This window comes from Lagopus leucura, unplaced genomic scaffold, assembly GCF_019238085.1.
Source record: "Lagopus leucura isolate 7727_CA_CO unplaced genomic scaffold, USGS_WTPT01 Super-Scaffold_702, whole genome shotgun sequence".
Taxonomy (NCBI): domain Eukaryota; kingdom Metazoa; phylum Chordata; class Aves; order Galliformes; family Phasianidae; genus Lagopus; species Lagopus leucura.
The window spans coordinates 3,804,518-3,832,160 of NW_024962254.1; the positions used below are offsets into that span (position 1 = coordinate 3,804,518).

The 27,643-nt window shown below is 42.2% G+C and overlaps 3 protein-coding genes and 1 long non-coding RNA gene across 7 annotated transcripts in view; all 4 read left to right on the plus strand.

Moving 5' to 3' along the window:
• SYTL2 (synaptotagmin like 2) overlaps nucleotides 1-17,553 on the plus strand; it is a 49,906-nt gene extending 32,353 nt beyond the window's left edge. For 2 of the 4 annotated variants that reach the window (XM_042862554.1, XM_042862555.1), the window contains exons 8-20: nucleotides 284-355; nucleotides 4,674-4,775; nucleotides 5,731-5,784; nucleotides 6,986-7,033; nucleotides 8,333-8,427; nucleotides 11,023-11,142; nucleotides 12,070-12,239; nucleotides 12,610-12,712; nucleotides 13,058-13,228; nucleotides 13,757-13,835; nucleotides 14,830-14,929; nucleotides 15,640-15,845; nucleotides 16,688-17,553. In XM_042862554.1, coding sequence (XP_042718488.1) covers nucleotides 284-355; nucleotides 4,674-4,775; nucleotides 5,731-5,784; nucleotides 6,986-7,033; nucleotides 8,333-8,427; nucleotides 11,023-11,142; nucleotides 12,070-12,239; nucleotides 12,610-12,712; nucleotides 13,058-13,228; nucleotides 13,757-13,835; nucleotides 14,830-14,929; nucleotides 15,640-15,845; nucleotides 16,688-16,833 — 1,466 coding nt within the window. In that variant the 3' untranslated portion in view covers nucleotides 16,834-17,553. The other 2 variants (XM_042862556.1, XM_042862557.1) reach the window with 2 other exon arrangements.
• Nucleotides 17,554-19,810: 2,257 nt separating this feature from the next.
• CCDC89 (coiled-coil domain containing 89) lies at nucleotides 19,811-21,028 on the plus strand. Its single transcript, XM_042862560.1, has one exon. It carries the CDS (start codon nucleotides 19,890-19,892, stop codon nucleotides 20,937-20,939), a length of 1,050 nt encoding a protein of 349 aa, XP_042718494.1. The 5' UTR covers nucleotides 19,811-19,889; the 3' UTR covers nucleotides 20,940-21,028.
• Nucleotides 21,029-22,786: 1,758 nt separating this feature from the next.
• On the plus strand, nucleotides 22,787-24,016 carry CREBZF (CREB/ATF bZIP transcription factor). Its single transcript, XM_042862558.1, is given in 2 exon segments — nucleotides 22,787-22,988; nucleotides 22,991-24,016. Coding segments are annotated over 2 exon segments (1,101 nt in total). The 3' UTR covers nucleotides 23,890-24,016.
• A 3-nt stretch (nucleotides 24,017-24,019) lies between these two features.
• Nucleotides 24,020-27,195, plus strand: LOC122175130. The gene is made up of 2 exons (XR_006177314.1): nucleotides 24,020-24,363; nucleotides 26,233-27,195. It is a non-coding gene; the product is annotated as an uncharacterized LOC122175130 (long non-coding RNA).
• Nucleotides 27,196-27,643: the final 448 nt, after the last annotated feature.

Sequence of the window (27,643 nt, forward strand, 5' to 3'; positions counted from 1 at the left end):
TGCCAAAATAATATGACTAATCTTCCAACAGGAAAAATCCTTTTCCAGTAGGAATTTTTTATCGCTGCATGTGGTATGACTCTTTCAAAAACACACGGAGAGAGCTCTTTCATCTGCTAAAAGTTTAAATAAACAAGCAAAAAATCCTAAAACCAAAGAAAATGAAACAAACACCAAAACACCCCTGCCCAATAAGCAAAACAAAAAAATGAGGTTTTGAAGATTTAAAAATTTTTGGAGTCTTGTCTAATTCCTATCTCTGATAAGCTTGTTTATGTTCTAGATGAACATCTGCTTTCTGCTGAGACAAAAACACAAGAACTGTCAGATATAAATTCTGCAGGTCTTCAACAAGGTAAGCCTGATCTTGTTGAGGAACGAGATGCTAAAACCGCTTTCAAGCCTGACAAGCATGGTGCTGAAATTGTGGAAGTGGCTGATGACTCTGTATCAGAAGTCTTAGATTGGTTTGAAAGAAGTTCTCGTACTGAAGATAGGAAAACTGAATCAGCCAGATCCCAAGGTGGGGAACTCAAAGAAGTGAACTTTACAACCAGAACAGTTCTTCCCACAGAGCACAGTGGAACTAGTGTGGATAGAAAAATGCAGGTTAGAGAAGAGTTACTGTATGGAAAGAATAAACAACTGAATGCTATTTCACCCACCACATTTATTTCAGAAGACATACAACTGATAAAAGAGAGGAGGAAACCTAAGCACGGTAAAGAGAATGAGGATCAAAATGAGAAATCCCTCAGTGAGCTTGACTACACAGGAATTGAAGCGAAAGAATCTGATGAAGAAATCAAGCAACAAAATAAAATAAATGTCTTGAAACGTCATGAACACGTGTTACCAGCTCAGAAATGTGTATTGGAAAAGGCAATAAGAGCAAAAAGAAGAATTAGGGAAATTAGAGCATTTTGGGAAAGGCAGGAAACTATCCCCAGTCATGGAGAGAAAGAAGTTGGTATCCGTATTAATACATCAGGTGGTGGTGCAATAGAAGGTCTCAAAGAAAGCGACAAAATAAAACCAACTGCACTATACTTACCTTATGGATTAGATGATCAGAGCAAGAGTACATTAAGTGCTGAATTAAGATGTGCAATCCAGGCTTCAAAAAACGGACATCAAAACTCTTCTGAGTTTGGATCAGGCCATGCTGTTAAAAAAACAGAAAGACCACTTCCATATGAGGGTAAAGTTAATGAACATACAAAATTGACAAGAGACAGTGTCTTGCAGTCAGGAGTTGGTGTCACTTCAGCTTCCCCAAAAATCAAAGATAATGATGGGAAAGAAGCATTTAAAGGAAAAGTTGCTGCTTTTTCCCAACAGAAGTCCAGTTTTCAGGCTTTGTCTTTTGAAGAGAAGAGTAATGAGATATCCAAGAATCAAATTTCAAGTCCTTCACAGTTTCAGAGTCTGAGAAACTTTTGGGATACTAGAGTTAAGTTACAAAATAGCATTGATAGGGAAGATGTTTCTTCTCCAAATAATGCTATTCGTAATAATACTTTTATAACCTATGGCAGAAATGCAGAGAAAGGTAAGGGCAGAGATAATGTGAGCAAACAAGAGTTAAGCCAACATCAAACACAAGCATCTGAGGAAGAAAAAACAGGGAAATTAGATTCTGTGGCATGCAAACCGCCTGTGGGATTTCTTACTTTTAGAGGTTTGAATGTGACACCCACAGAAGGTAAAGACACTGTCCAGCTGGTCAAAAAGCCAATCATTTCTCAACCCCATGAAAATACAGGTCTTCAAAGGCAAGAAGTTAAAGAACACATAGATAAAAATATTGTTTCGTCAAAAGAACATCCTCCCAGACGTTCTCAGAGGTACTCTGAGCAAAACCTTCCCAGAGAAATCATTGCATATCAACCTTCTGAATTAGGTGTAGGGATGAAAATGATTGATACTGTGAATAATACAGCACAAACTAATTGTAGTGTAGATTCAACATGCCACCAAGATACTGGTCTGTCTGAAGATATCATCGAGACAACAGAAAAGTCTCTTGCCCCCTCCAAGGTCAATGGCTTGAGCCTAGAAAACCTGGTAAGGGAAGTCTCTGAAACTCCATCTCCTAACCCAAGACATGCAGACAGTGCAGGACAGAGGACTGCTGAAATGCAAGCTAAAAACACCAAGTATGAACAAGATGAAGAGTCACTGCAAGAAATCAGTGAGACTGTTGAGAAGTCTGTTGCTCCCTCCAAGGTCAGCAGCTTGAGTTCTTCTCTAGAGAAGCTGCTGAAGGAGGCTTCTGAAACACCGCCTCCTAAACCAAGACGTGTGGATGTGGCAGTACAGAGGACTGCTGAGATGGAAGTTAAAAACACTGCCTGTCAGCATGATGGAGAATCACTTCAAGAAATCATTGAGACTATAGAGAAATCTAATGCCCCTACTAAGGTCAGTGGCTTAAGTTCAGTTCTAGAAAAGCTGCTAAAGGAGGCCTCTGAAACACCACCTCCTAAACCAAGGCGTACAGTACTGAGGACTGCTGAAATGCAAGCTAAAAACACAAAGTATCAGCAAGACAAAGAGTCACTGCAAGAAATCAGTGAGACCGTACAGAAGTCTGTTGTTCCTTCCAAGCTCAGTAGATTGAGTTCTTCTCTAGAGAAGCTGCTGAAGGAGGCTTCTGAAACACCACCTCCTAAACCAAGACGTGTGGACATGACAGTGCAGAGGACTGCTGAGATGGAAGTTAAAAACACTGCCTGTCAGCACGATGGAGAAACACTGCGAGAGATCAGTGAGACCATTGAAAAGTCTATTGCCCCCTGTAGGGACAATGGCTTGAGTTCTTCTCTAGAAAAGCTGCTGAAGGAGGCTTCTGAAACACCACCTCCTAAACCAAGGCGTATGGATGGCACAGTGCAGAGGACAGCTGATATGCAAGTGGGAAACATGTCCTGTCATCACAGTGGTGAGTTGCTGCAGGAAACATCTGCACTGTCTGAGGCTAAAAGTAAAGCATTGGATGTTAATTTCCAGAAGGTACTGAGAGATGTCTGTGAAACACCAGCTTCTATGCTGGAAAATATGGATAAGAAAATGCAAAGTAAAATACCAACTAGTCAAAGTATGTGTATGGCACGTCAAGAAGAAGGAGATCACCCTCAAGAAATACAAGAAACGATAGAAAAAACTACTGTTTCAAATAGTGAAAAATTCAAAGAATTCAGTAGCTCATTGGAAAAACTTCTTCAAGAAGCATCTGAAGCTTCATCTCCAATATCCAAAGCATTAAGTACACATGAGAAGTTTGGGAATAGGGTGTTTCCACCACAAACAAAGACTCTAGTTGTGACAGTGTCACAGCCTTATGATAATGCTGTATGTAGCTGTCATAAACAGAAGACAGCTATCAAGAGTGGAGTTCCAGAACAAAATGTAAAAGCTTCTGTAGATGATCTCGTAACTCCTGAAGTGTCTGAGCTCCTTAAAATAGATGAGGCTACTATTAAAAAAGAACAGAGAAACACACCTGCAATAGATCTTCCTTCCTTGCAAGGAGAGACCAATACAGTGATCAAGCCATTCAAGATAAATGAAGTGGGAAGGAAAGGTGAGAGCACATTCTTGGATGCTTCTGAAGATAATTCACAATTAAAAGAACTGTTGAAATTGAGAAGAACAAGCACACCTCTTAAAGATGAGAGCAGTTCTCCTCAGCTGGAAGGAGCTCAGTTCAGCCTGGCCTTTCAGCGTGAAGATAATGATGAAGAAAATGGTGACAGCTTGAATTTTGGATCCCAGCTTTCAGATGAAAACTCTGATTATTATTCTGGAACCGGAAGTTCGACTCGTGAGCCATTTCTTTTCTAAAATTCATGGTGCTGGGTTCTTAAGCATAACTACAGTTTTTCTGGTAGTCCACTTGAAGTATATTATCTAAAAGTCTATGTGATACCTATTTCTTATTTGAATGCTTACGATATTTGCTTTGGAAGGATGAGAAGAACTAATTAAGTCCTTTAATTGGAGATCGTTTGACAAACGTAGTATGTTTGGGTAAGCCTTTGTGATCATAGGAATTCAGCAGCATGAGTCAATCACATCAGTCTTCATGCTCTTACCCTTTCACTCCTCCCCTATGACATTTCTTTCAAATTAATAACACTGTAACACTCAGATTCTGGTATTTCTTCTAAATACCCTGGATTAAAAGAGGAAATAAAATCAGTGCCTGACTGAGATCGTTCTTTAGTTTGGCCAGCTTGTCTTTGAAGGTAAAAACTGATGGAGTGGCTGAATATTAAGACAATGCCAGTACTTTATGCTGTTTAGCTTAGCATTGCATTGCTGCCCGTTACACAAGGAAACAAGCGTATAAATGAAGCAAACTATTTAGCAGAACTTGCATTACTTTAAGTTGGCAGCTCTAGTGTGATAGTTTAACCTTTTTATTCTGCTCCTGAGAGACTGGAAATGCTCTGCTTACTTACAGAGTCTGAGAAATTTTGAAGGTTCTAGAACATGCCATGTTTGGATTTATTTAGTATTTTCAGTGCATGCTCAATGTCTTTGCTGAAGGTCAAAACAGATTCCCAGAAGAAACTGGTGGTTGGCTTTTTTTTTTTTTTTTTTTTTAAGTGACTTGTTTAAAAGGCATGTCTGTGTGTGCAGTGTTCATGTGTTTTGTCTCATAACAGGTTCAGAAGAAGAGTTAAATCCTGTTTTGATGGCTTTGAAAAGGAGTGCAGATAGGAAAATGCCTTCCAAAAGTCTAGAGGACATTCCATCAGCTACCTCAAGTGAGCACAAAGCTTGTGTGTGTCTTCCATGACCTCTAGTTTGGCTTGAGCATGCTTATGCTGTTTTTCCGTACAACTTTGCCAAGCAGTATTTTTATCTTTTTTTGTTTGTCAGTAAGCAGTGTGAAGTTTGCATTGTAAAACTGATTTTTTTTTTCTCATATGGTTTAGTTTTCAGTTCTTAGTTTTTCTTTTGAAACACTGCTCTGTGAAGCAGACATCTTCCAAAAAATGCACCATGTTACACACGTTTTCTTCGATGGTTAGAAAGTTTTCAGTAGTGAAAATATTAACAACCACCCAAACCAGTAATGAGCTGCAACTGCAGTTCTGTCCTGGCTGCTTGCTTGGCTCAAACAAGTAGTCAGTGGAAGCATGAAAAAATTGTCTTAGTTTAGTAGGTTCACCTGTTCTAGCAGTTAATAAAACCAGGCTCATTTTAAGAGAATGGAATGAGACAAGACTGAACTTAGGAATCATTCCTGGGGTCTCTCTGTAGCCTCCTAAAACTATTATTATTGTTTACTGTTGTAATTTGTTTCTGCATTCACCCTGCTCCTTGGTGTTTTTATGTTTATTTCATGTCTAATGGGGAAGATGTGAACTGAAGGGTGGAGGTGTAGATTTTGAAAGATGTTGGCTGTTGTTGGCAAATTAATCTTTTAACTCTATTTATGCTGTTGCTCACTTCTAACTAGTTCCAGGATGTAGGTATGCACTAACACTGTTGTAAAAGCACGTGTGATAGAAACTGTGTCAAGATGGTACTGCTTCTTGGATGCAGAACTGAAGTAAGCGTTCCAAGTAGAAAACATCTCTTGAATTAACCATTCCTGTGGCCCTGCTGTTTTTTCTCTTTTATTTTTCTCTGTAAATTTGTGATTTCTACTACAATCCATTTCACTGTAATGAACAGCAAGCATTCTAACCACATGTTACCTTTTTTCCTGCACAGATAAAGGAAAAATAAATATTCCAAAGGAAGAATTAGCTCTTAGTGCTGAAGATGGTAAATATCTTGTGTGTCTGCATGGAAGTTTGTTTTCCAGTATTCTCTGCTAGTGAAAGTTTTTTGAAGCCAAGAATTGTACTATTCTTTGAAATTAGACTAACTTCAGCATGACTTAAAAGCTTTTGTAGAATTTTCTTCTTTTATTCTTGAGTCCTAGACTCAGGTTACATCATGTGATACATGTACAAACTTTGTGTCGTCTATCAGTCTTATTTTGGCCTTTGGTCATTCAGCCTTGAAACAGTTTCTGTACTCATTTAGAGCTTTGAACACTAGCTTAGCTGAAAAACTGGGTCTAATTCCATATTGGATTTGTTCATCTGTCACATTATAGCATGCAAAATGACTTAAAAAAAAAAAAAGACAAAAAGAAAGCCCTTCACAATACATTCATCGAAAATACATTCATCTTTGCTGTCTCAATCCACCAAAGTAGAATTAGTTTAAGCAAAATATGACACTGGATTGGCTACTGCAGATAACATTGACCTATAAATGCATTACAGATGCCTTACTGTTAATTTTTTGTATGTTCCTTTAGAAATTTCAAATCTAAGCAAAACAAAAGCAAACCTGCTCCAAGATCATGTCAAAATGAACATGCTGGAGAACCATTAAATAACACTGAATATGCTGGAATGTAACACAATTCTTTCTTACCCACTGCATTGTGGTTTTAAAAATAGCTGTGTAAAGCTGCATTTTTGTTAACTTCAAAGCATTTTGAATGTTAGTGGTCTGTAACAGAATAGAATGTATGCAATGTCCAGTATGTTAACAAGTCTTAAAAACTCTGTGCTTAAGTACATAATGCTGCCTTCAGACGGAAAGCCTTACTGAAAGCACATTATATCTTCAATATGTAGGCACTTATCTGGAAAGGGTGGCTTTTTTTAGTTAAATGTGTTGTTAAATACCATGAGTGAAGTTTTGAGAAAATGATTAACCCAGCCAAACTAATAACTGTACAGATACAGGTAGAGCAAATTCTCTTCAAAATAATATTTTGTTTTGCTAAGCTTACACATTCATGTTCCTTCTATAGGGATTTAGCTCCTATAAAGAATGATGCAAAGCTTAAACATTCGTGAGGATCTAGAAAAGTAAAGGCTTGTCACACACAAAATATGTTGATGTTATTTATAAAACTGTAAAGCTGTTTGTGCCACTATTGACTTGTCAATACTGCACTGAGCAGGTCTGAAACCTGATCAGCATCAAGTGAGGAATGAAAATGGAGCCGGAAGTGAGTAATAGGATTCTTCAAACTGACAATGGAGAAGTTTCTCCACTGATATTTAAACTAACATATTAAAGATCTTTTTTTTATCATTTAACAACTAACAAGTTGCACATCTGGACTAGAATATGGCTGAATAAAGTAACTGCATCTAACTGCATACTGATAATAATTGATATCTTAACCACTGTTTGAGCTTCATCATCAAATGCTTTGGAAGAAGCTTAACTCTTTAGAAACAATCCCAGCATGTGTGTGGTGTTAAAATGTGTACAACAGGTACATGCATGGCTTTGTAGCTGGCTGTCCATTGCCAAAAAATTCTGTCATGGGATATTCAGTATTAGTATATTTCACCATGTGTATTTAGTGTAAAGACCTGTAATGTAGAGCTTTAGTGTATCATTAAATATGTGTTTAGAGCATGAAAAATTCTAAGAGTGGAGAACTTACAGTGAAATTAGATCTCTGAAAGGCTAGTTTGTGCAAAGAAATAAATGAAGAGCACAGAAGTGAATTTCAGTAAAGGTGTAGCAAAGTTTGAGCATGGAACTGGCTCCTCTGGGGAGTGGTAACAGTACCAAGGCTACCAGAGTTCAAGCAGCATTTGGGCAGTGCTTTCAGACACAGGGTTTGAATTTTTGGTGGTCCTGCGTGGAGCCAGGAGTTGGACTTAGTGATCCATGTGGTTCCCTTCCAACGCAGGATATTCTAGGATTCTATGAAAATTAAATAGATTGGCAGTAAGAAACTGCATCATTGAGATATACTTTTAGAATTAACTAGGAATACTCCACGCTTGAGACCTTGTTCAAATGTAAACATTTCTCGATTCACCCAAACATATTTTGCCATTAATTGGACTGAGAAATAAAAAAAATACATAGTTTGGTATGTAGACCAACTTCTTACCAAAAACATTCTGATGACTCTGATGTCAACAATGGCAAGGTTGGTGCATGAGAACACTTATTCTTATTCTAAAAAGAAAATCTGGAAGGTAAATAGATCATATTTTATCAGAATGAACTTTCAGCACTCAGAATTATCCATTGTCAAGCAACACAAACATTTTGTCTTCTGACAGACAAAGTTTTGTGGCCAGAGTTACAGATGTCAATCTAGATCCTTCCTAATGGTAGCAGCTCTGAGTTCTAGAAGAAAGTTTACAACTTAGATGTAAGGTTTTCTGTGCATGTGCATGTATTTCATCTGAGGTTGGTTGTTTTTAACCATGCCCTGCTATGGAATCTCACTCTTTTGATGTCCGAGCTTTTTTTTGAAACTTGAATTGCTGCTCTTTAGTCTCCACAGTGCCTTCACAGCCTGATAAGCCGTTTTCCAACCCTGAAAATGTCAAAGGACTGAGCAAGTCAGTACCATCATTCCTACAGGAGGAGGTATGTTACATCTCTTGAAGAACTGTAATTAAAAATTTTGATCGCTGTGGCATTATGCATTTGCCAAATAGTGTTTCCCAGGTTCTGCCAAGCCAGTTTACTACTTGCTCATAGCATGTAACTGTTTGCAGTATAACAATCAGGATGATCACAAGCAACCTGTAGCTTATTAACCTTTCAGACACTTCAATAACTTTTATTCCTGCTGTACAGCTCTACATAAAGAGTATGTTCTATCTAGGAGATTGAAGCATAGTGAATGTTAGCTGTTATTCCCAAAGGCAATTTCTAATCTTAAAATAACAGGTCTTCTACCTTCAGAACATGCATACATTAACGTATTTGTTTTGTTCAGAGCCTAAAATGTTTGAATGAGTCTGTAAGACTATACGTAATGGCATCTTCTGGTGACTTTTCTCAGAGGTGCAGTAGTTTGGGATGGAGGTTCTGGTACTAGGCTCTCTAAATCAAAGCTCAGTATTTCCAGCAATGTCTTCGTAAATCATTTAAATTATTATTTAATGTAATTAACTCAGTATGATTTGTAAAAGTATGGCATGGGCCATGGAATAAACTCTGAGGGCATGTTCATAGCTCCTAAAATGACACCAAAGTTTGAAAAAGATAAGCTATTGGAACCTGGCCTGTGCCTTCCCAAACAGTGAGCAGAGAAAGGTGTTGAGACTGTATATAAACCAAACACCAGTCTCCAAACATAAATGTCTAAAAGAGGTAGCTCTGTAGATAACAAAATAGAATCATAGAATTTTAGAATCTCCAAGGTTGGAAAAGACCTCCAAGATCATCTAGTTCAACCATCCACTTACCAACCATATTTCCCCACTAACCCATGTCCCTTAGTACAACATAGTTCAACTTAGTTCAACTCTTTGAAAGGGCAGATAACAGCAGGACAAGGGGAAATGGTTTTAAGTTGAAGGAGGGAAGATTTAGGTTGGATGCTGGGGGAAGTTCTTTACAGAAAGTGTGGTGAGGTGCTGGAACACCTCAGCTGCCCAGAGAGGCTGTGGATGCCCCATCCCTGGAGGTGTGCAAGGCCAGGTTGGATGGGGCCCTGGGCAGCCTGGTCTGGTATTAAATGTGGAGGTTGCTGGCCCTGCATATGGCAGGGGGTTGGAGATTCATGATCCTTGAGGTCCCTTCCAATCCTGGCCATTCTGTGATTCTGTGGTAGCATCTAAACATTTCTTGAACACCCCCAGAGATGGTGATTCCACCAGCTCCCTGGGCAGCCCGTTCCAGTGCCTGACTACTCTATCGGAGAAGAAATTTTTCCTACTCTCAAACCTGAACCTCCCCTAGCACAACTTGAAGCCATTCTCTCTCATCCAATTGCTACTTACAGGGGAGAAGAGGCCAATCCCCACCTCACCATAGCCTCCTTTCAGGGAGTTGCAGAGAGTTATAAGGTCTCCCCTGAGCCTCCTCTTCTCCAAGTTAAGCAAATTCAGCTGCTCTCCTAAGACTTGTGCTCCAGACCCCTCACAGCTCTGTTGCCCTTCCCTGGTCATGCTCCACAGCCTCAGTTTCTTTCTTGTAGCGATGGGCCCAAAACTGAACACAGTACTCAAGATGCAGCCTGGCCCCACCAGAGCTGAGCACAGAGGGACAATCCCCAATCACCTCCCTTTGTCCTGCTGGCTGCATTCTTTCTGATACAAGCCAACATGCCATTGGCCTTGGCCACCTGGGCACACTGCTGGCTCACGTTCAGCCAAGTGTTGACCAACACCCTCAGGTCCATTTCTTTCACAGAGTCTTCAGCCACTCTGCCTCAAGCTTGTAGTGTTGCCTGGAGTTGTGGCCAAACTCAACTTATCTCTGCAGATATTCTTAATGTGTGTAGAAATTGTTGTTAGTTTGCATTTGTTAGTAGAACATCAATGACAGTGATTCATCTGCATAAATGAAGGGGGGCAGCCTTGCGCACTGTTGACAAATGGAACGCATCAGGGAGATAATGCTTTTTATAGCAAATTGCATAGGAAAGCTTATGTGGAAAGAAGCATCAAGTCTGTCCAGTGATGGCATGGAGATGTCATGAGTGGGTTGTAAGCATAGTGCCTGATGATGACCAAGTAACCCAAAACTGCAGTTTCTTGGTCTAAAAGCAGTTCCTTGCCTGCTGTCTTGCAAAATAAGCATTTTTTCAAAAGCCAATCACTTCATCCAGTGCTGTTTTACTGTGCGTGTTACTTTGCAACTAACTTTGCCTTGAAGGAATGGGAGAATTGATGGCATTCTCTGTATAGCAGAAAGGGACTGGTGAAAGACCTGAGCGCTATCGCTTGCATAAGTTTATGCACAGCATAGTGAAGTAGAGAAGTTGAGTTTAATTGGCCCAAAAAATTAACTTTGTACTTTCCATTGCTATTTGAGATTTAAGAACAACCTAAAAAAACAGTTGCATTATTGCTTTAAAAATGTTTTAGCTTTCTGTTAGAAAATTTAAATTCTAGCTTTCTTTGAGTCCCAATTTGTGTTATTAAAATCGTTTCTTTTTTTTTTTTTTTTAAATGTTCCTTGTAACAACAAAGAACCTACACAGACCTTCTTTCTGTGATGTTTTTGTAGAGTGATGAAAGAGAGACAGATACAGCATCAGAAAGCAGTTATTCCTTTGGCAGAATCAAGAAGAGTCCCAGCTCTCTAACCAATCTTAGCGGTTCTTCTGGCATGGCCTCCTTATCCTCTGTATGTACACAAAAGCCTTGTTTTAGTGACACTTTATTTTTGCTAATCTCTTCAGAATTGTTTTGGCTTCCTTCTTTCTCTTCTATTTCTTTCCCTGGCATCTCTCTCCTTCCTTCCCTCTCCCTGCTCTTTCTGTTATGTGAACCTTTGCTTGGAATTGCCTTTAAAAATAGATAAAGATTATTTTTATTTTTTTGTTTTCTAGCAGTATGCTGGAACTTGCTTGGTCCCATTCTACAGCATACTCTATGAACTCTACACAAAGAGGCTTTTACATTAACAGATTAAAGTTGTAGCAAAAGTGGGGAATAATTTATATAGAATAAACAGAAATGGATTAAAGGGTAAAGGAGAAAATAAGTGAAAGAAGGACAGTATTGCTGTGTGGGGTGAACTAGATAATCAATTCTAAGAAAATTAAAAAAAAAAAACAAACATATATTCTTCTCTTTCTACCTGTCCAGGGTTTAATTTTCAAATATGTTTTCTTTTGGCGCCTAATTCAGGCACATAAAGATTCTGTCGATTTCTTTGTTGGTGTTTTCAGAAGGTAGGTTGCCTTAAAGCTTTAGGCTCTGCCTTCTGCAAAGATAAGCTGAAGGGATACACACATAATATCTCACACAATCTGCAATGTAGAGCATCCTACCACATTTTTATTCTTCCTCAATGCAATAAGTAAGTTTTGCTGTTGTTATTGTAGAAAACTTGGCCTGACACCTTTTAAGATTCACAAATAACATTCTTCCTTTTGCTAACCTGCTCACTAAGGAACTTGTATAATATGTCTACTATATTTCGTAACTACATCTGGAGGGTCATAGTTAATTTCTTTATTGTTCTGAATCCTGAAGGTAACTTCTGCTCTCTTGAAGTATTTGGTAAAAATGCAAAGCTAGAAATTTTTTTTCCTTGTGTGTGATACAGGTGAGTGGAAGCTTAATGAGTGTCTATAGTGGAGACTTCGGCAGTGTCGATGTGAAGGGGAACATTCAGTTTGCTATTGATTACGTAGAACAACTGAACGAACTCCACATTTTCATTTGCCAATGTAAAGACCTGGCAGTTGCAGATGTCAAGAGACAGCGGTCAGACCCGTAAGTAAAAACAGAATATCTTCTTCCTAGTGTAATTTTTACTTTTAATGTGCAGATGAGAACTGTATTTTCTTTCCAACAGATCTGTATGATTGAGTAAACAACCAAATAAGTGGAGGCCATAACATGCTTTACATGTTTTTCTACTCTGAACTGGATCTAGAATTGCTGTATAAATTTACATACATTAATGTGGGAACGTCAAACTTCTAAGAATGTGAAATTCTATTTTAAATTTTAACTTCCAAGATTAAGGGGAACTTAGTTAAGTGGATTTCTTTTACTTTGAAAGTAAATACTTGTGTATTTTGGAATAGGAAGTTGGAAGGGGTGTTTTCTTGCCTCCATTACCAATCTGTTTACATTTTAGGTATGTGAAGACCTACTTGCTTCCAGAGAAATATAAGCTGGGCAAACGGAAGACCTCAGTGAAAAAGAAAACTTTTAATCCAGTCTTCAATGAAATACTGCGGGTATACAACAAACGCAGATTAGGCACGAAGTATAAGAAATTCTAACTTTCCAGATTCAGATGCTCTCAAAAGAGATATTTGTGTTAAGATGAATCGCTCCGCAGGTGTACCTATGTTTATCCATCCATTGATAGTTTATAATATTCTCTAGATTGAGAACACTGACTGTTGTGAAATACTTGCAAACAAACTCAAGCTACTTAGGAACTTAAGATTTGAAATATTAAAATATGAGGAGAGTTTTGTCTTGAAATGAAGTGAGCAGTTATGTATGTTATAAACTCAGACACATTTTTCTCTAACTGTGTCATTTTTGTTTTCCCCTTCATTTCTCCCTTCTGACAGTACAAAATTGAGAAAGATCTCCTAAAGAACCAAAGCCTTAATATCTCTGTCTGGCACAATGATACCTTTGGGAGGAATAGCTTCCTTGGTGAAGTGGAGCTGGATTTAGGAACTTGGGACTGGAATGATAAATCCAACAAGCAGATCAACTGGTTTCCACTCAAGCCTAGGGTATGTTATTAAGGATGGGTTAGCTGTTTTATATTTTCTACTGTATGTGAAAGACCAAATCATTTTTTATTTAGGCCTGATCTGTGTCTTCTGTGTTTTTTTCAATGTGAAGAAGTGAGGTGAGTATGAAGAAGTAACACATACTTATGCCTTTTTGCAAGATAACTGCTGCTGAGGCTGATTTCCAGATAACTATTCCTACAGAAGTGAGTTTATGAAGTATAATTTCTGTTGCACAAAGAACGAGTTTCTTATATACCACTTCTAAGTACACAACAATGGAAAAGAAGTGCTCTGAAGGGCTTTTGATCTCTCCTGGGTCTTGTCCATCATTGTAGTAGTAGAACTATGTATCTGAGGCACTGTCAAATAGCTCAGCTTGCCCTAAATCTGTGGTGTGCTCTAAACTGAGGGAAGACTGAAGAAGAAAACAGGACAAAAAATTATCATGTACGAGTCAATCTTGTTACTGTGCGAAGTTTTGTGTGTGTGAACAGTAGTGTTAAGATGTTTTTTCTTGAATTTCAGACTTCAGCGATGGCTTTTGAACTAGAAAACAGAGGGGAGATGAAACTAGCCCTCCAGTATGTTCCACAACCTGTTGGAGGTATGCATTGCTTCTTGGAGTTTGCCAGGGATTTGGAGTTCTAGCTGGGGGCAAGGGGTGGGTTGGGTGGTGTCCTGCTTACAGCAGTATTCTATATAATAGCATCCTGTGGCAAGCTGTCTGATGCTTAAGCACAGTGCTGGGTGCACTTTCTGTGTGTTGTGCTTCTAGCAGACTCAGCTATTTCATGTGAGTTCTGGTTCTGGGAGACGTGATCTTCCAATTCTAGGTGAGGGGGTGAGGGGAAGGAGCTCTCAGCTTTTCCAGGAGGCCAGCTGTGAAGGCCTGCCCATAAAGACTAGCACTGACTCTCTCCCTCTTCCCCTTTATTCCTGTATAGAAAATGGTGTAGTGAGCAGGACCAGGGAAGTCATCCTGCTCCTGGCACTGGTGAGGCCTCACCTCAAGTACTGCGTTCAGTTTTGGGCACCTCAGTACAGTAGGGACATGGACCTGCTCCAGCACTTCCAAGGACAACAAGGCTTGTGAAGGGCTTGGAGAATGGGCCATATGAGGAGAGACTGAAGGAACTGGGGCTGTTTAGCCTGGGGAAAAGGAGGCTGAGGGGAGACCTTATTCTCTTCCAATATCTGAAAGGTGCTTACAGGGTGGGGTTGGTCTCTTCTCTGTTGTAGAATTAGATGTACAGTTCAGTTAATCTAGTCTGTACTTATGGTTTTTTTTACTCTCTAACAGTTTTGGAGATTATGAAATCATCAGACAGTTGCTGTGATTTGTTACACAAACAATTACAATGCATTATGTTCATGGAAGTAGCTGTATGATCTTTTAGGTTGTTCTTGCCTGTCAATTTATAACTGGCTGGCCTGACATTGAAGCTAGGTCAGGTCTTCAATCCAGCCAGCCAATTGATAAGAATGAAATATATTAAGAGCACAGAGGAGTTTATTTGAAAGTATAAGCAATGGTAAAGGCTACACTAGGTACCTACAAAGATTAATCAGAGCCAGGATTTCTTATTGTCATTTTAAAGGAAAGAAGATTCCGTCCACTGGTGAGGTCCACATCTGGGTGAAGGAATGCCGTGATCTTCCTCTTCTGAGGGGCAACAGACTCAACTCTTTTATTAAGTGGTAAGAAGTGGTTGAAGTCATCAAAAATGGTGGCACAATAATGCCACTGTTATTTCTAATCTTACCTTCAATTTTCTATGTTTAAATCAAACCCAAAACTACAACTACTTAATTACTTTCTGATTTTTCTTTACTGTAATGCAAATTGTCCTGCAGGTCTTGTAACTTCAAGATGCAAGTATTTACTACCAAGTAAGATGTACTGGGAAAACTTTCTTAGTAGCCACCACCCTTTCATTTCAAATGCTTAGCTTGTTGGTGGAAGGGCTACTTAGATTTAAGTGAAGCTTTGTGTCTGGTACAAGTTGTATTTAAACCAAGCAGGTTTGTGCAAGAGTATGCTTCAGTTTACTGAAGGGGAGAAGACAGAAGTGAGAGGCACAGCTGTACTTCTTCCTCTCTACAAACTGATTTAAAATGTAAAGAGGACAGCGAGATGGTTGGGAACTCTGGGAAATCAGCGAGAATCCAGCAAACAAACTCACTTGTGCCTCTTCCCTTCTGTCCTCTGAAGTACGAGAGTCTTCTTGGAAGGGTCTGAGAACACGACCTTTGAATTTTTCTCCAAGATGCTGAGCCATTTTATCTTCAGCTGCTTTGCAACATGCAAAGGAGTGTTAATCAGTAGTTTTTGTTTATGGAATACATTTAATGCCAGTTACACCGTTAACTTGCAGTGCAAACTGACAGTGTTTTTTTTCTGTCTGAAGTACAATTCTTCCAGATACCAGCAGAAAAAGTCGCCAGAAAACAAGAACGGTGTCAAAAACTACAAACCCAGTATTCAACCATACCATGGTCTATGATGGCTTTAGACCAGAAGATTTGAAAGAAGCCTGCGTAGAACTCACAGTCTGGGATCACAACAAACTTGTCAACCATTTTCTGGGAGGTCTCAGGATAGGCCTTGGAACAGGTACTAGAAATGAAGAGATTAATCCTTAATTTACAGAATTGTCTTTCCTTTCTATCCTTTCCCTTTCCATCTCTTTTAAAACAATAAAAAATAACAGCTTTCCAGCCATTTATTTACTTAAAAGTTTCATTCAGTGAGTTATCTGTTCTTTGTCAGGGATCCTGCCTTGTCACTTGGCCCTAATACAACTTCCATTTACAATTTAGAACAAGTGTAGTAGAAATAAACCTTTGTCCTTACATCATACCTGGTATGAAATACAAGAATATGCTATTTCTGCACCCAGAATCTTGACGACATACCACAAACTTCTGCAAAAACTAGATAGGTGTAGAATCAGTATTGGGTGGAGATAAAAGGATAGATTGGGAATGTTTGATAAGATTTGAACATTTTGGATGTGGAAACTTATAAATGCAAAGATGTTTATTTGCAGAAAGGCAGTGTGAGATACGCAGATAGAACTGCATGTTTTTCCCAGTTATATATATATATGTATATATATATGTCCCTTTCTATCCGAGGAGGGACGATGCATTTACAGTCTTTCAAAGCAAAAGCAAGAAAAAATGAATTCTCAGATGGTTCAGCAGAATAACTTAAAACACAAGTGAGGTCAGTAAACATCAAACTTAGTCTTAACAAGTGGAGAAAGGTAACGCAGTTTGTGTGCAGAATCGTCACTAATTGCATTTGATGGAATTGTTCAACCATAAAAGTTGAGTCAGATCTCGAAAGCACCACCTGAGGAGGTGAAACTGCTTGAGAAGACAGGCAAATCTGATTGTCAGCTCTCAACTTTGCATAATATTAAGTGATTAATGTGTCTGACGTTTTTCTAGGCAAAAGTTATGGAACTACAGTGGACTGGATGGATTCTACTTCAGACGAATCTGCCCTGTGGGAGAAGATGATAAAGTCGCCCAACACATGGGTGGAAGATACACTACCTCTCAGGATGCTTATGGTTGCAAAACTGACAAAATAAGGGCTTTCTGATTGCTAGCAGCAAAAAGAATTCTTGGGAATGGAATCAAAAGGTGTGGTGGTGAAGCTTGGAAGAGGAGCACAGTAGCTCCTTTTATAGTCTGTGTTCTGTGGCTGTTCTGTTTCTCTGCTATCAAGTGTCACTTCATATTTCAAGTTACACTTCTGCCTGCAGATCTATGCAAATTTAAAGGGCTAGTTCTTCTTCACTGAAAATATACTCAAGTAAGAATGCACCTAGCAATTGAGAGGTAGAGGAGTCTGTGATACCTGAATGCTTGTGTTGCCTAATTTAAGTGTTGCTTATTCCTTAAATCTAAATTGCTGGCCAAAAAAACAAAAGGAAAAGCAAGTAAACTTGGCACTTCCTGGATTGTTTGTGAAGTGTTTTAACTCATTAGCAACAGGTGGCATTTTGTTCATGCTTCTCAGCATCCCTCTACAGCTGAATCCTCATTATGCTACATTGGATCTCTCCAGCAAGGACTGTGCAGAATGCTTTTTTTTAAATAAGTCCCTTTACCTGTGGTTGTACTTTTATATGGTATAAAGTTGCTTCTATAACGGAAGAAGCACTACATGAAGTGGACCTGTTGACATCTTATTCTGCAAGGTGCAGAGGACTCTTAATTCCAGTTTACTAGGAAAAACTAAGTTTATAAAGTTTGCTTATACATTTGTTCATCACCTTGCTAATAAATCAACATTACTTTTAAATATTGAAGGCACTGGAGTCAAACTTGTTCATTCAAATGCTACTCTAAAGGATCTTGCCAGTTTTAATGATGATTAAAGTATTGGGTATTTATTTTGTAAAGTGTACTCATTATCTGTACCTGCATCTGTTAGCTTGTTTTGCCAAAATCATTTCTCTGTTCTTCAGCGCCACCGTTAGGAGAACGCTGGGATTATGGCTGGTCCTGGTTTAAAGAGCTCTGCAGCACATGAAATGGGACAGGGATTTGTCACTTGTGGAAACGCATGCCACTAAGGGAAGATAAATGCATAAAACACAAAGGGTATTACTTAAAATAATAATAATAATAAAAGCAGCCTTAAATGGAATTAAATCTAAATAAGGAATTTGTTTATTAAAACTCAATGCTTTGTTAGCTAGTCAATATGAATATGCAATATAATGAAATAAATATAATAAATGCATGTTTATTTGCAGTAGCTGCAAGTATCCAGAGGCTGGAAAAATCCTGCATCTAAGATTAGGGAGGAAAAAAATGGCTCTTCGCAGCTTCAAATCAGTTGCTTAATTTAATCATGAAAATGTAAATGCTCAGATTCTTTGGTTATTTGTTGTATGCCATGAATGGGGGGGAAAAAAAAAGGTGCTTTTCAACCTGCTGGGAAACAGCCATTCTGGGCAGCCTGGAGATTGCAAAAAGAGCAATGAGTCTCCATCCCTTACTGCCTCAGCTGCTTTGGACGAGGTAAGTAGCTGGTACAGACTGCACTTTGCTTTTCCAGAATCACCACCCAGTCAGGGGAGGCCAACTAAGAACACAAAAGCAAAGCAACTGCTGTACCACTTAAGTACAGATATGTTGTTCTGAGGCGTAGTATGCACACTGGCTCATGAAAGAACAATCATTGATGTCTGAGAGAAACCTCTATTTGTAATCACTAACTACAGGATTTCATTTTCACCTTAAAAAGTTGCTGAAAATATGACCAACAATTTAACAGGTATATAAGTTTTTTGTTGTTTTGTTTCCTGAGAAGCCTAGACACATTGCTGTGCCAAAATAGCTAGGGGAGCTCAGCTCATAGATGGGGTCTTGAGGCTTTAGATTCGTAGGCAAGTGCTGTGTAATCTCCTGTGTTCTATACTGTACAACATTTCAGTAGTTAAAAACTTAATTGCTATCAAAATAAAAGTTCTGTCCATATGTATATATGGACTCCACAAAAACAGAAGCTTTTTTTTTTTTAATGCCCTTGGAAGCGCCAGCAGCATTTGTTTGCTAAGAACTACTCCCAGCTACTTCCACGGCTTCTGGAAGGCAGGATTCTGGAGTGACCCATTCAGACCTGCATTGCCATGGACACAAGCCCCATGCTAGGAGTGTCAACAAACAGGCGAAGGAAGGAAAACACCTGGCAACAGAAAAGATTTGTCCTCCTACACCCCTCTCTCTGTTTTTTTTCCACTGGATAGCCTCAGCCTTTTGGTCTTTCCCTGTTATGGCTGAATGTTTTGGCAGGAACCAAAGCAGCAGCAGTGGAAGGTGAGTACCCAGAAGCAGCATCCCTGTGTCACAGCTTGGCACCTGTCCAGACTTGGCAGGCTTGGGTTCATTTTTTGCTGGATGTTCTTCTTTATCCTTCCTTTACTTCTCTCTCTAAGGAGTTTTCCCTATGCCTAAACTTTACCTCCAGCCAAGGCACAGAAGGTCTCAGAGCCTGATTATCAGCAGGCTATGTCATGCTGTGTCACTGAAGGTCTGCATCTGAAAGTTGTACTTCAGTTTTAAACAAACATTTTGTACATCTGGGTAGCACTCCAGATGATTAGGCACTAATAATGGTGGTGCTGTAACACAAACACCTTCAGATGAGAAACCAGACTCAGCAAATCAGCACCAACACTCAAATAAGGAGCCTTCTCTCCAGGCGCTGCCTTTATTACTGTGCATTCACTAGTTATTGCCACGGAGTAGATATGTTGGTTTTTTTTTTTTAATTCATGAATCTCTAAGCACAGTGTAAGGCTATTATTATTTTTAATGAATAATATACTATCAAAACCGTAAAAATCAATTTGAGGATTGAACTGATTCTCTATGCTCTACTTAGATTTATAATTTGTAAATACCAAGCCTACGGTTCTTTGCTTTTGCATCATGGAGTCTGGTATCCTTCTCTTCAGTCTGCTTGTCTTTGAACTGGGGTCTGCAGAGGCAGAGAGGGCTGCAGGGCTGCTCTTGGTTTTAGGATTCCCTGTCCACCAGCTTAGAGCAGTTCTGGGAACGCTTCAAACCTGCTGAATGTCACTAAGAGAAGTGGTGTCTGAAGTGTTTTGTCTTTGTGTGTGACAGTGTCTCCATGGCCCAAGAGGATGGAGAGGCAGTGATGGCCAACCACAGAAGTGATGAGGAGATGGGCAAAGATGCAGAAGATCTGACAGAAGGCATGCAGACACCCTGCGGGAGCCCTGAGGAGAAGAGAGAAAAGGCTCTGCTACGGGCACGCCTGGAAGAGCAGCACCACCTTATCTGTATCCTGAAGAAAAAAACAGATGATGCACGCAAACGCTACAGGAGCCTGGAGCAGCTTAACGTGGAACTGGAGAAACTGAGGCTAGAGGATGCTGTGAAACTAAAAACCCAAACCCAGCGGATTCAGTACTTGGAGAATTTGGCCAATAACCTCGAAAAAACCATCTACTCCAAGGACGAGCACAAGAAACAGAACGCACAGCTGAAGGAGGAAAACCAGCACATGCAGAAGGAGAACGAAACCGTCCTCAGCCAAGCAGCGAAGGACAGGGAGGCTGAAATGCTCCAGCTTGCTGCCCAGGCCAGAGAGCTCTCACAGCAGCTGGATGCTCTGCATGACAAATGTGCTTGTGAGAGATCCAGGGCCCAGCAGCTAGAAAAGGAGCTCCTGGAAGCGCAGAGCCAGCAAGCAAATGCCTGTATCTTGCAGGTTGACTCGTTAAGACAACAGCTGCAGCGCCTACAGGAGGAGCACCAACAACTGGTGGAACAGCTAGAGCATGGAGAAAGCCAGCAGAAGGCTCATGATGCCGAGCTGCAGGCCAAGCTGGAGAGGGCAAATGAGGAGAAAGAGCAGCTGCTGAACCTGGCCAGAGAAAGGGGCAAAGCTCTGCAAGAAAAGCAACAGGAAATTCTGCAACTGGGGAGGAAGCTGGAGATGGCAGAAAGAGCCAAATGGAGAGCAGAGAGGAACACTGTTAAAGAAGTGGCAGCAAACTATGATCTGAAGGTCCAAGAGCTCCAGCAAGAGCTGAAAAACAGCCAGCAGGCTTACAGCGAGCTCTCACTGCAGTTTGATGCTTACAAAAAGCACAGTATGGATTTACTGTCCAAAGAAAAAGCACTGAATGTCAAACTTCGTCACTTTAAGGCATAAAACGTCAGCATTCTGCTCCGTTCTTAGCAGGTACCACTTCACTGATTTCTGTTCTTGTTCGTGCAGCCATCTTCTAGCAGATCTCTGTAATGTACTTACAAGCTTAAATCCTTCTGCAAGAACTGGTCTGGAGCCTTTAATTCTTTTTTGTTACAGTTTTTCGTAAGAGCTCTATGCCATTAAATCTGAGCAGGAGTTGTCATACTAGCCAAACCATGTCAGATCTGTAACGTGAAAGATTAGGGGGGAAAACTTCAAATGTGAATTTGATTTTATTTGGTCCTAGATTTTTTTTTCCCCAGAGACTTTTTTTTTTTTTTTATCAGAAGCACTCGTAGTCTCTTAACATTTGATTGTCCCTTGAAGTTCAAGAGATGGGGAATGCCTTAGAGGCATCTTCGGAGATCCAAGAGTGGAATCCAATCTTGCAATGTCTGTGGCATGAACAGTAACAATTCAGAAACTCACTGGGTCCAAACAGTAAAATCACTGAAACAATACCTGAGGCTCAAGCAAGATATTACACGTAGTTGTTCTACAGCTGCCTACAGTTATCTAATGCCAGTGTTGTTTATATCCCTGTTCAACTCAAAGTAAGAGATTCTTTGGGTGATTTCAGTTGTTTTCAAAGTAGGTTGAAGGTTTAAGTGGTACAAAACCTGAGGGCACAGGTCTGGCAATTTCTGGCCAAAACCTTTCTGTTTCTAGTCAGCACCGTGGGACAGTGAGGTTCACCATCCTCTCCTGCCTCTCCCAGCTGAGGAGGTGGTTTTTGGCTGCTGAGTTTCAGCTCCTGAAGCCTCCAACACTCACCCCACAATATGCCAAATGGCATCCTGCAGCTGGGCTGCAGGCAGCTGCCAGGATTGCTCTCCAAGTTCTCATAACGTGAACATGTCTTAGAGACTGACTTCTTACGCAGTCTGATGCACTGGGGCACATTAATAAGAGCGTGGCTGAGGAAGGCGGTCCTGCACCTGTGTTCTGCCCTGGAGAGGCTACAGCTGTGTCCAGTTCATAGAATCACAGAATCATAGAATGGCCTGGGTTGAAAAGGACCACAATGATCATCAGTTTTCAACCCCCTGCTATGTGCAGGGTCGCCAACCACAAGACCAGGCTGCCCAGAGCCACATCCAGCCTGGCCTTGAATGCCTCCAGGGATGGGGCATCCAAAGCTTCCTTGGGCAACCCGTTCCAGTTCTGGGTTCCCCAGTTCAAACAAGATGGGGAACTACTGGAGAGAATGCAGTGGGTTGGGCACAGAGATGATCAGGGCCTGGAGCATCTCTGCATGAGGGAAGGCTGAGATGGGAGGCTGTTCAGCCTGGGGAAGACTGAGAGGAGATTTTATTAATGCTTACAAATACCTAATGGAAAGATGGAGCCAGGTTCTTTTCACTGTGCTCATTGACACAACAAGGGGCATAAAGTGGGAAAGTTCCCATGAGGAAAAACTTCTTTACTTTGAGTATGGCAGAGCACTGGAACAGGCTGCCAGAGGTGGGGAGTCTGCTTCTCTGGGGGTGTTCGACATCCACCTGGACGCCTGGACCTGCTGCAGGGAGCGGGCTTTAGCGTGGGTCTGGGCTCCATGTTCCCAGAGCTCCCTTCCAACCCCACAATTCTGTGACAGTGACAGGACAAGGGGGAACGGTTTAAAATCAAATGAGAGATTTAGATTTAGGTTAGGAAGAAATTCTTTACTCTGAGGGCGGTGAGGCCCCTGGTGCTGCTCATAGAGCTGTGGTGCCCCATCCCTGGAGGTGCTCGAGGCCAGGTCGGATGGGCTCTGCGCAGGCTGAGCTGGTGTGGGGCACCCAGCCCGTTGCAGCGATGAGGAGCGGATGTGCTTTAAGGTCCTTCCCAACGCAGCCATTCAGGCACCGTTAAACTCCCTCACACACGCGCTTTTCCCGCGCGCGGCCGCAGCCCTCAGCCATTCCTCCTCTCCTCCCCCCCCCCCCATCCCCTCACGCCCGCTGCTTCCCGACATGCACCGCGGCATCGCCGCTCCGCGCCGCTCTTCCCGGGCCCCGCGGCCGCCGCCTTCTCCCCCCCTCCTCCCTCCGCCGCCGCCGCCGCCATGCGGCACAGCCTCACCCAACTGCTGGCGGCTTCCTCGGGCGGAGCGAGCCCTTCGGGAGCCGCGTGGCCTCTCGCCGGCGCTGGGCAGGCCCCGAGAGGGCGGGATGGCGGCGGGGAAGGGGATCCGGGAGCGGCGAGGCCCAAACAACAGCAACAGGAAAAGGAGGCGGTCGAAGGCCCGCCCGAGGTGTGGGAACAAGAGGACTGGTTCCCCGGGCTGGAGCTGGGAGACCTGCTGGAGGCGGCCAGGCCGGAATGGGACGCGGGAGCGGAGCCGAGCGGCTGTTTCTGCGGAGAAGCGGGGCGGGGCCGCAGGCGGCGGAGCGGCGGGGCCGGCAGCAGGCTGAAGGCGGCGGCGGCGGCGCGGCTGAACCGGCTGAAGAAGAAGCAGTACGTGCTGGGGCTGGAGAGCCGCCTGCAGGGCCTGGCCGCCGAGAACCGGCAGCTGCGGGACCGCAACCGCGGCCTCAACCGCCGCCTGCGGGAGTTGGAGCGGGAGAGCGGCTACCTGCGGGCCGTGCTGGCCAACCAGAGCGCGCTGGGGCAGCTCCTGAGCCGCTTGGCCGGGACGCGGGCCGGCGGGCTGCGCCTGGGCACCAGCCTCTTCAGGGACGGCCGCCGCCAGCACCAACAACAGCAGCAGCACCAACAGCAGCCCAGCCGGGCCGGCGGCGACAGCGGTGACCACGACTACGCGCTGCCCAACGCGCGGCCGCCCGGCCCCGAACAGCCGCCGGGCGCGGAGCCCGAGGAGCGTTGGGCGGCTCCCGGCGGGATCTGCTTGCACGTGGAGCGGGATCAGGTGTCGGTGGAGTTCTGCTCCATCTGCGCTCGGCGAGCGGCCGCCTCCTTCAAAACGTAGGGTCTGCTACCCGCCGCAAGTGCCTCCTCGCGGAGAAGGGGAAGCTGTCGCCTTCGGGTGACGGAATTCCGAACGACGGGTGAGCGCCTCGACCGAAGGCCGCGTCGAGCCGGCGGCGGTGCGAGCCGGGCGCGGTGGTGACGCGGAGCTGCGGGCGGGGAACGGACGGCGCCGACCTGAGGCTGGACGGCGTGCGGCTGTCGGTAGAGATAACGTTGACCCAGCCGGGTTTGTGTCAGCCCGTTTATCCCAGCTGAAAACGCTCGCTTAGAAAACCGAAACCTTCATTAAGACGTCGTCGTCGGACGGCAAGTAGTAACGATTGGAAAAAGAAAGCATGCGTATAAAATTGTGCTGCTTCTTGGTTATACGTTACTATTAAAACCTCTCTGACAGTTTCTCTTTTAGGTGCTTGCCCTGCCAGGCTCCGTTGTGTAGGGGTTAAAGAGCAGTCGTTTCCCACCTCGCAACCTGGTAAGGATCAATATATTCCCATAATGCGGTGTCAGACAGCTTGCTTTGCTTGTGCCGGTCTCGTTCATGCGGTGACTGGTCCAGGAGATGGTATCTCTGGTCCCTGCCTTGCTGTGATGTTTCTGATTCCTAACTCAGTTGTGGAAAACACCATTCTGAGTAGCTGCTTTCTGTTCTAAATCAACATGCGCGTAGTAGCCGGTCAGTGAGCTGCGTTTTGAATTAAAAGTAAATGCTTTCTGCCATTTGAAATAGGAATTTTCTGTTGAACCACGAGCTGGTGAGCAGCAAAAGGGAAAATATGCTAATGATACAACATTTATAGTCTTTTATCACAGTGGAAGTCCCAAAAGAACAAGTAAATTGCTTTTAAATGAAAAATGTGATCTATGGCTTAAAATGCAGTCCAGTGTTAAGGATGCATGGTCCCTTTAGGATTGTCCTTTCCTGCCTTTCTTGAATTCATGATGCAGAGCTTTTCCTATTGGAACAGAAGCCAAACGCTGCTTACATCTGTTCAGTGGAACCTTAATGTAGAGAAATCACTTTCTATATAGAACTCCCGTGAGAACTGTGGTTGGCATCATGCGGGTTTGCAAATAACTGAGTACCTCTCACAAGTAATCTCTGTGCCTGTGCACACTGAAATTCCTTTGTTGTTTCAGAGTAGCTTTAAATTTTAAAGAAACTGCACGTATATGCATGTGCTTAATTTTACAGTAGAGATCATAGAATCATAAAATTGCTCAGGTTGGAAAAGACCTTAGAGGTCATTGTATCCAACCACAACCTAACCATACTACCCTTAACAACCCGCCACTAAATCACATCCCTGAGCACCACATCCAAAAGGTTTTTAAACACATCCAGGGATGGTGACTACCACCTCACTAGGGAGCCTATTCCAGTGCTTATCAACCATTTCTGTGAAGAAGCTTTTCCTGATATCCAGCCTAAACTTACCCCGGAGCAACTTGAGACCATTTCCCCTGTCCTGTCACCAGTGAGAAGAGACCAACCCTGCTCTTGCTGCAATCACCTTTCAGATATTGGAAGAGAGCATTAAGGGCTTCCCTCAGCCTCCTTTTCCCCAGGCTAAACAGCCCCAGTTCCTTTGGTCTCTCCTCATATGGCACATTCTCCAAGCCCTCCACAAGCCTTGTTGCCCTTCTTTGGACCTGCTCCAGCACCTCAATGCTCTTTCTGTACTGAGGTGCCCAAAACTGAACACAGTACTCGAGGTGAGGCCTCACCAGTGCCGAGTACAGAGGCAGTATGACATCCCTGGTCCTGCTCACGACACCATTCCTGATCAGGATGCCATAGATGTTAGTTTAGCTTACTCTTACAGTACCCAGAAATCCATAACTTCATTCAGTTCAGCAGAGTATGGAGATGAGCGTATATGTGACTAATTAATTGAGAAATTCTTCCTGATTAACTGAGATAGGAGGAAAAATGTTGATGAACAGCAGCATGTGTTCTCTGGTAGTAGCATTTCTCCCACACAGAATGAGCAGGTAGTTGTGTCATAATGTTGAGGTGGTTTTTCTGTACGTCAGCTGGGGGAAGAAGGATTGTGAGAATGATAATACATGTAAAGTGAGGTTTCACAAAGAATAGATTTAAATCAGTCCCATGTATTAACTTCTTTAAGAAAATATTCTGAGTGTTTTGGAAATCTTGTTTTTTACAGCCTTAAATCTGGTATTTAAGGCTAAGCAGAAGGGTTTTCTCCCAGCAATTGGAACTGTTGGCACTACACCTCATCAAGTGCTCCTCAGTACGAAGATGATTTTTCTTTGTGAAACGTCACTGTGTGATGAAGTATACGTGTATTTAGCATCCTTGTTTTTCTTTATGCTAAAGTGGATTCAGCTGTGTTGGGGCAGAAGAGACGGGACCAGCTGCTGGCCACATTTCCTGCTTTATTTTAAAAGGTAGTATAAGAAATGAGAATAAAGAGGTAACAGGGCTTTTGCTGTCTTTGTTTAAACAAACGAAAAAAGGTTGAATGCTGGGATTCATTATCTGTCATCCGAGATGTTTTTTAGAAGACAGTATCCTATCAAGCAGTGTTTTCAGAATTCCATCTGTTCAGGATGCACTGCCAGCACAAGAGAGACTTAAGACGTGCATTACTGCGGTGGCATTGGCAGGACTGTTCCGAGGTTCAGTCTTTAGCTGTGTGCTCTGCTGCAGGTGGTGGGTTATGCCAGGACCTTCTCTAGATGTGTGCTGACTGATACACAGAATGGAAATTAGTGAGTTAGATTGAGCCTAGGTTGAATCTGCCTGGCTCAGGCTTCACAACCACGCTTCAGTTTGAATTTTAGTGTGTGCATGAGAAGGGAAACACAAATGCAGCAAGTGTGGGATGTTACAGTGGCATTGCTACAGTCGCTTCAGTGCAGTTTAAGTTAAATAAGCATTGTTTCATTTTGCATCACTGCAACGCGGTAGGAGTCAGAGATCTCTGTTATGAAGCTGCACGTCACTCGAGCCATGAAACCACCTGAGCTGTGTCTGATGTTGTGGTACACACAGTGACATAGACCTGTGCAAGAACAAGGTCAAGTCCCAGAAAGTAAGTGGCTGCAGGCATATCTAGTGCCTACTGAACCATATTTAAACCAAGTAGAGGGGAGGAGGTTATTTGAAACTAACCAACTGTACCATCTGTATGGTGTACTAATTTTTGAAGTGGAAGCCTTGAAATGACTTAAACTTAATACTTGAAAATATATTGTAAATGTTTCTTTGTAATGACGTGCCATCCAGATGAGAATACTGTATCATAATAAAGTCAGACCTGTTGATCTTGGGCTCAAATGTTCATCTTTTTCTTCTTGCTGGTACCTTGCTTTAATTGAGTGCTTCATTACACGAAATGGGAATCAGGGAAATTCTGCTGCGTGGGTGAGCTGATGGAACACAAGATTAAATGGATCAGTGCATCCTGAAGGAAGGTTCTTGCTCACCTGTCTTTCAAGTTAGTTTGGGGTAAAGAAGAAATAAAGAAGAAACAAAGGCATTATTCCTTGAACCGAAGATAGGACTGTTCTTCAGCAATAACTACATTTTGTATTTCACAGCTGTTTCCCTTAATTAGTGTGAATATGTCTAATTAATAAGCCACAGAGGAGTGGAGTTTTTACATTCCCTGGGCTGCTGTCTCCCTCTTTGCTATCCTTACTAGGTTCTGAAGTTTGATAAATAGTCAACAACGTGCTCTTAGCCATGATGTTCCATCACACTGTTGTTTCTGTGTTCAGCACTA